At 47.5% G+C, this 7,093-nt stretch overlaps 1 protein-coding gene across 8 annotated transcripts in view; it reads left to right on the forward strand.

Moving 5' to 3' along the window:
• Positions 1–6,755, forward strand: part of ZNF438 (zinc finger protein 438) — a 185,056-nt gene extending 178,301 nt beyond the window's left edge. For 7 of the 8 annotated variants that reach the window (XM_004777859.3, XM_004777855.3, XM_045069216.1 and 4 more), the window contains 2 exons: positions 2,354–4,184; positions 5,560–6,754. In XM_004777859.3, the coding sequence (XP_004777916.1) occupies positions 2,354–4,184; positions 5,560–6,178 (2,450 nt within the window). In that variant the 3' untranslated portion in view covers positions 6,179–6,754. Of the gene's footprint in view, positions 1–2,353; positions 4,185–5,559 lie in introns of all 8 variants that reach the window. The other variant, XM_004777860.3, reaches the window with a different exon arrangement.
• The last annotated feature ends 338 nt before the right edge of the window (positions 6,756–7,093 follow it).

Consider the following 7,093-nt stretch of genomic DNA (forward strand, 5'->3'; position numbering starts at 1 on the left):
TCTTCAATTTGTTGTGTAGATGCCAAGACCATTATTATCACTAACGTAATTATTTAATAAGCCTTGTCTTTAAGCAAACAAGAGCTTTCAATAACATTAAGCTTTTTGTAAATTCAATCCTGATTTAACATATTTCTTTACAACTTATTTCTGTACTTTTTCCACAAACAGAAGATAAGGCTTAAAATGAAAGACATTTAAATTTAAAAGCCATAAATATAGAACCAGAAAATAGATCAACGTATTCAGGAAGAAGCCAATGTGGCAGACCCATTTGGGAGAATGTTGTGAGGTGATCGGCTTGTTTATTTACCCATGAACTTTACGGAAACAAAGCTGAGAAGGATCTCAGCAGATCGCACAGTTATCCCAACCTGAGTTTTTCCAGACCATCGTGCTTCTCTTTTTCTTCTTACTCTAATGCAAGCTGCCACATGAAATGTGTTTTTAACATACTTTTTCATCACCAGAGAGTGATTACTTTCTAAAACAAGTTGGTCAGTATACATTTCACCCTTATTCCTACTGCGCTACTTAAATGTGAGGAGTGTCATTTTTGCCAAAAGAAACAGCTTTCTGCTAAAATTGTTAGTTTTGGTAACTGTAGACATTAAAATCTAGGCCTATTTAAAAAAAAAAAAATTTAAGATTTTATTTATGTATTTGACAGAGAGAGAGATATCACAAACAGGCAGAGAGGCAGGCAGAGAGGTAGGGGAAGCAGGCTCCCCGCTGAGCAGAGAGCCCTATGAGGGGCTCCATCCCAAGACCCTGGGATCAGGGCTAGAGCCAAAGGCAGAGGCTTTAACCCACTGAGCCACCCAGGTGCCCCAACAATGTTTTAATTATCAGCTTCTGAAGGCAGAGATTGTGTCGTTCATCTTTGTGTCCTTGGTATCCCCCAGTCTGCCCTTGGAATCTTCATCCACAACTTCGAAATCTCAAAAGCACAGAAAACAAAATCTCATCAATAGCTGGGAAGCCAAACTTGTTCAGAGGCAAAACCTGAACCGAGTGAGACTATTTTAAAAATCTTCAGTTGTCCCAGTGTTTTGTGAATACTCATCTGTTTTATGATAGAAGTGGCAAGAGGTTTAATTTGGGTGCTCTGCAGACCCTACTGGGTGTTTCCATAACATTTGGTTTGTGCATCTTATTACTTCCCTAAAATTTAAGTGTAAGTCGCAGAATACATCTGGCCTCAAAGGTTTCAGAAAGGGGATGTGGGCCTGTCATAGCCAGTCCCTAGGGTGGCGTGGGTACCCCATAAGCGTGAGTGGGAGTGAAGTTTGGCTAACGTGAGGCACCTAGGAAAGGGGAGCTTTTCCACAGCCAGGCCTGATGACCTTGAGATCTTGGGGGAATAAAAAAAAAGATGATTCAGTTCTTAGAAGCGGTGCATTGAAATGTAGCGTTAATATTCTCTTGGCTTATAAGTTGTAATTAGTCTTCCATTAACCTAATAAATCCCAGGAGTAGGAAGTGTTATTGTTAAAATTTAGAAGTATTCCTATTAGTGTCCCAGCAGGTACTTTTTATGTGATTCATGTATTTTTTTATGTTGTCTCCATATCTTATCATTTTGTATCATTTTGTTTTCCTTCAACATTTTTTAAGGTGTCACATCAGCCTTTTTCATGCTGGTGATTTAATTGCAAAAGCACACATAAACAGTTTGAAAGGTGTGAGAAGAAATTCACAAGTCACCTGGGGAACAGCAACAAAGCTAGCATTCAGTCAGGAATTCCTCTGCTGTGCAAACAGCCCACTGCCAGTGGGTCAAATGGTGTGTCCTGAAAGTGAGAGAGAAGCAAGCTTGATGTAAGACACGTTTGTTTCACACTGAAGATGGGGTGAAATAGGGCTAGGGGAGATAGGGAAATATGGATATGAATTAAACATAAGCTTTCCTTTCTCCAAGCTTAATGAGGAGAATAAGACGTGTCCATAAAATAAATGAAATACACAGCAGAACATACCAGAGGAGAGTCTTCATGGCTCGGGAGGTCAGGAACGAGAACTAGGTACATAGAGAAGGTGAACTTGTGGAATACAGTTTGGGAAAGACAGAGGCCAGCTCTTGAGAAGCCCTGTGTTGAGTAGTAGGGATATACAAAGAGATAAATTATCATGGAAAGTGGTCAATGGTATCCTGGGGGCTTTGGAACCACAGCAGAGACTAATCAGCCCCTGGGAAGGTGTGTAAGAGTTGATTTTAGGTCTGGGTCTTGAGAAACACAGGAGTTTGCCCAGAAGGGTCACAGTGGGTCTGAGAGCTTACTGCAGGTAAATAAACTCTCCACAGGAGGACAGCGACACTAGGGTGACTTTTTATATTGTACTGTCATTGCAGGCGAATCACACATCTCTTCCGGACCGATTCAGAGTGGGAAAGGTTTACAGAATAAAAGTCAGTTTAGGACCATTGCACCAAAAATCGTGCCCAAGGTCCTAACATCCAGAGTGCTATCGTGCCATTCCCCATCACTCTCTGATCAGGTGAATCCAGGACCCTCCATCAACGCCAAGCCACTGGGAGTACCTGCCCAGAATTATGCCCTGATGCAGGTTGCTGGACAGGAAGGGACGTTTTCTCTCGTTGCTCTGCCACACGTTGCCTCAGCTCAGTCAATCCAGAAGCCCAGATTACCGCTGCCTGAAAACATTAAACTGCCTATTCCTCGATACCAACCTCCAAGATGTAACAAAGGATCAAGAAAGAAACCCATTCAGAGCTCCTCTGAGACTGGTGCTGGCATACCTCCTGCCCAAACCCATGCGTCCCCCTCCCCGCTTGACCATCCCGAACCCCCGCACAAAGCTGGTCTGTTGGAACAAGTGACGTCACGAGACCAAGCCCCAGCCGGCATTAGCACAGCGGCACCAACCGACCAAGGTGGCCCCGGGGACTCTCCACCTCTAGTGACCAGTGACCGTGGAGATACGAGCCCTCCTGCCACCCCACCATCGTCGACACCAGAGGAGCTTTCTGGCAAGCAGGATCTCGCAAAGCCTTCAGGCAAAGCTAACTTGGTGACCAAGAAAACCTGCAGTAAGCCTTCTTCCATTGCTGGTGAAAAGCTTAAAGAACAAGTTGATCTTGCAAAAGCCATGACCATTTTATCACCCGCTGTTTTTGGCAACACGGTTCAGCTGATCTCTCCAGTCCCCAGAGGTAAACTGCCAATCCTCCCCTATGCCCGGATGAAAACAGCGGAGGTGTGCAAAGGTCCGTCGGATATTAACACAGCAAACAGTTCTCTGTCCGGACTCAGGGCCGTCTGTGATCAGACAGCTTCCATCACGGAGGGCTTTCATGCAGCCACCAAAACAGTTGGCAAGGCACCTGCTCCACAATCATCAAAGCAGAGTCCCTGTGAGAGCACTTTTTGTCCCGCCACCAGACTGGATCTAGGCCACAAAGCCAAACTGAACAGTGGGGCAGCGAAGAGAAGAGTACGGAAACGGAAGGTATCAGAGGAAATGTTGGCATTTCAGGGGAAAAGGAGAAAGTGTCTCATTAATAAGTGTAAAGATAGTAAAGAAAGAGTGAAAACCGATCCCCAGGAATCCAGGGACCAAAAACCCGGGGCTCTGAAGAAATACCGCAGCATTATGCCAAAGCCGGTGATCATGGTGCCTGCCCTGGCTCCCCTGGCTTCTCCGGCAGGCGTGCTTCAGCCCCATGCCCCCAGCAGCCTGGGACATGACGTTTTGTTCAGTAATCCACTCACTCCTAAGTACCTAGGCTGGAAGCAGGACGGTGGCACGTCCCCAAAGCCCAACTCCACCCTGCGGAATGGCTTCCCCAGCCTCAAGAAGCCCTGGCACAGGTGTCACGTGTGCGACCACCACTTCCAGTTCAAGCAGCACCTCCGAGACCACATGAACACACACACCAACAGACGGCCATACAGCTGTCGCCTGTGCCGCAAGGCGTACGTGCGCTCGGGCAGCCTGAGCGCACACATGAGGCTCCAGCACGGCGAGAACCGTCTGAAGAAACTCATGTGCTGTGAGTTCTGCGCCAAGGTGTTCGGTCACGTCAGAGTCTACTTCGGCCACCTGAAAGAAGTGCACCGGGTGGTCATCAGCACGGAGCCCTCCCCCGGAGAGAGGCAGCCGGGGGACTCGCCGAGGAACAGAGGCCTGGGTGCGCGAGGAACTGAGGGATCCGAGGAGAGGTGAGTGACCCTCAGATGCAGGCATGGAGCGGGGGAGGGGGCTCGGTTTGGGTTTGGAGAACAGAGCGGGATTTCACATTCAGAAAGGTGACTTCATAAAAACATCCCCCAGATTAAGATCTCGACAGGGAGCTGCCTCTTCCTTCTTGTTCTGTAAAGAATGGCCTCATCTCTCTTGGGTTTGCGAGCAGTGCGGTGGCCCATTACGCTCGCCCCGGAGGGCAGGGCGCACGTGCCAGGTCGGGCTCTGCCGGCCACAGCAGAGTGAGGGAGGATTTGGGCCTCTGAGACAGGAATCCGTAAGGTGCTGCCTGTTGTTCCTGGTGCTTTCTGCACACTAATTTTCCCCAACCTGTGGCCACAGAATTTACATCTAAACATTGTCCTTTGCCCCGGAATACAATCTGACCCATGGTGGGGACTCCGCATGCCCCACGCTGACCACAGCCTCAGGTGCCCAGACCCAGCCCGCGAAGTTGGCCCAGTTTTTCCTGTCAGGCCTGATTAACGTTTCCCGTGTCACACTGCTGTCCTGTGCAGGTCCTGGCTCTGGGCTTTCGGAACCAGCAGTAAGCCATGGAGTTCCACAGTCTGGCCTCAGGGCTGCGAGCAGTGGCTACGCCAGGTGGTCCCCCTCCGTTTGCCCACTTTCCACCAGGTGACGGGGGGCGTTTCACTGAAATCCATTCTCATTGCACCTGGAAAATTAAACATTTTCTAACCTTAGATGCTCTGCCCCTCATCATTCTTAATTGTCCTAATTGTTCCAGATACTTTCTATCCAGTTGTGTCTTCCTCCGTTACATTTGTTAGAATCTTCCATCTGGCCTGTTTCTTCCCGCCTTTTCTATAGTTTCTCTGCTTTTCTTCGGGCATTCCTGTCCACTTGGGGGCATCTGGGCCTTCCATTGATGCACATAGAGGACTCCCTCACGAAACCCCGCCTTCTTCATAGTCTTCTATGCTACAATTTGATTTTTAGGTAAAATGTCCAAACTGCTTTGCACACTCAAGGTTAGTGAGGAAGGGCAACAGTATGGCTGAACCAACGGGGTCCCTGCCAGGCTTCACTTGATGCTACCTGCCTCTTGAGTCAATGACACCTCATTGGTCACCAAAGAGCCATTAGCCCCTCTCAGGATAGGAAATACCCCCTCCTTCCGTGGACGCTGGGAGCTTGAGAACCAGGTGGCCCCAAGCAGGAGTGACGGCCGGTATTCCCCACGGCCTCTGCTTCCTGGGTGCTGTTCCCCCCATTCCTGGAACTTCTCCTCAGCGGGCGTGTTCTGGATCCCCGAAGGTGAGCGTCTGAGAGGAAAAGCTCCAGGGGTGCTTTTCGTGAAATCTTCTCTTGGCTATTTTTCCCCCTTTCCAGGGAAAACAAGTCAAGCCTGGAAGAGGACCTCCTCCTTACCCAGGCAGATGAAGTCAAGTTACAGATCAAATGTGGCCGCTGTCAGATCACTGCCCAGTCTTTCGCCGAAATCAAGTTTCACTTACTTTACGTCCACGGAGAGGAAATTCAGGGCCGGCTGCAAGAGGAGATCCTACCAGGAAGCAGAGGCACTCCGGAGGAGCTGATGAAATACGCTGCTCCCTTCTGGAAACAGCATCCTGAGAGAAGAAAGCTGCTTCACAAGCACAGTCCCCCTGAGGAGGAGTTTCCCGCATTTCCCAAACTGAAACGGCAGCTCTGCCTTTATCCCCAGAAGGATATGGAAATCCTCAGAAAGGCTGAAGGAGCCCAGGCAGGACCCAGCGAGGCAGGTGTGGCCCCCTGGGCCCCTGCGGGTCCCAACCCCCACGTCCCCCTGCTTCGGTCCCACTCGGGCTTGAACTGCATCCTGTGCACACAGACATTGCCAAGGAAGGAAGAACTCCTCCTGCATTGGGAGCAGCAGCACAATTGTGAGAACCCTTCCAAGCTGTGGACCATCTTACACACGGTCTGCCCCCAGGGAGTGATCGGACTTTCCGACAAACCTGAACAATGAAATACTGGGGTGGGAAAGGGGGTTGACGAGAGTGTTGCTCACGGGCTTTCTCTTTCTCTCAAAGCTTTGTGTTCCTAGGGTGGTGCTTCATTATAAAAGTCAAACAAGTTAGGATTAGCATGAATGAGCACAAGTGATTTTGTACATAGTTTTATTTTCTTATGAAATAAGTAAATATATATATGTATGTGTATATATATATATATTTATATATACACACACATACACATGCACACAAACCCTTGATGTATATTTTTCTAACTACATTCAGTTTTATCCCAAAATTCTATATACTAACTGTTAATGGCCTAGACTTTATTTGAGAATGAATAAAAAGATGAAAATTTGGAGATTGAAATGTAAAAGATGAGAGATGTTTTTTTTCAAATACAGTTTGCGGTGTTTCTGAATGTGTGCATATGTCATTTGGTTCAGCTGGTGTCTAAGTAGACCGACAAATGTGATACGTTTCCAGGTGGCAAAACCAGTTCAGTCTCAAGTGTAGTATAGTGTTGATATTTATCAGATTTGCTGGGGTAGTAGGAGAGGCTATAGGGCAGTACATTTAATAAGGTTCGCGTCTACTGTAATTGAAAATCCATGTTTCCAGGACTCAGGTTTTTTTTTTTTTTTTTTTTTAATTTTGCTGTTTTCTTAAACGTATGTTTTCTTGAAGATCAGATGTTGGCCAAGCCTTACAGCTGTAGTGTTCCATATCAAAGTAATCAAAACTTTTTTAGTACTTCAGCTAATAAAAAACCACTTTTTTGGTTAAAAGTTCTTTTCAAATAGTCTTTCAGGCCTGGAAATTTACAACCTGGAAAGTGCACTAGGTGTGCAGTCCAGATGTCGAGGTGTCTGAAGAGCTTGCCCTCCCCCCCAAGGAACTTCACAGGGTTGTCCCTAACTCATTGG

The sequence above is a fragment of the Mustela putorius genome, unplaced genomic scaffold, assembly GCF_011764305.1.
Source record: "Mustela putorius furo isolate JIRA1106 unplaced genomic scaffold, ASM1176430v1.1 tig00003913_pilon_pilon_pilon, whole genome shotgun sequence".
Taxonomy (NCBI): Eukaryota; Metazoa; Chordata; class Mammalia; order Carnivora; family Mustelidae; genus Mustela; species Mustela putorius.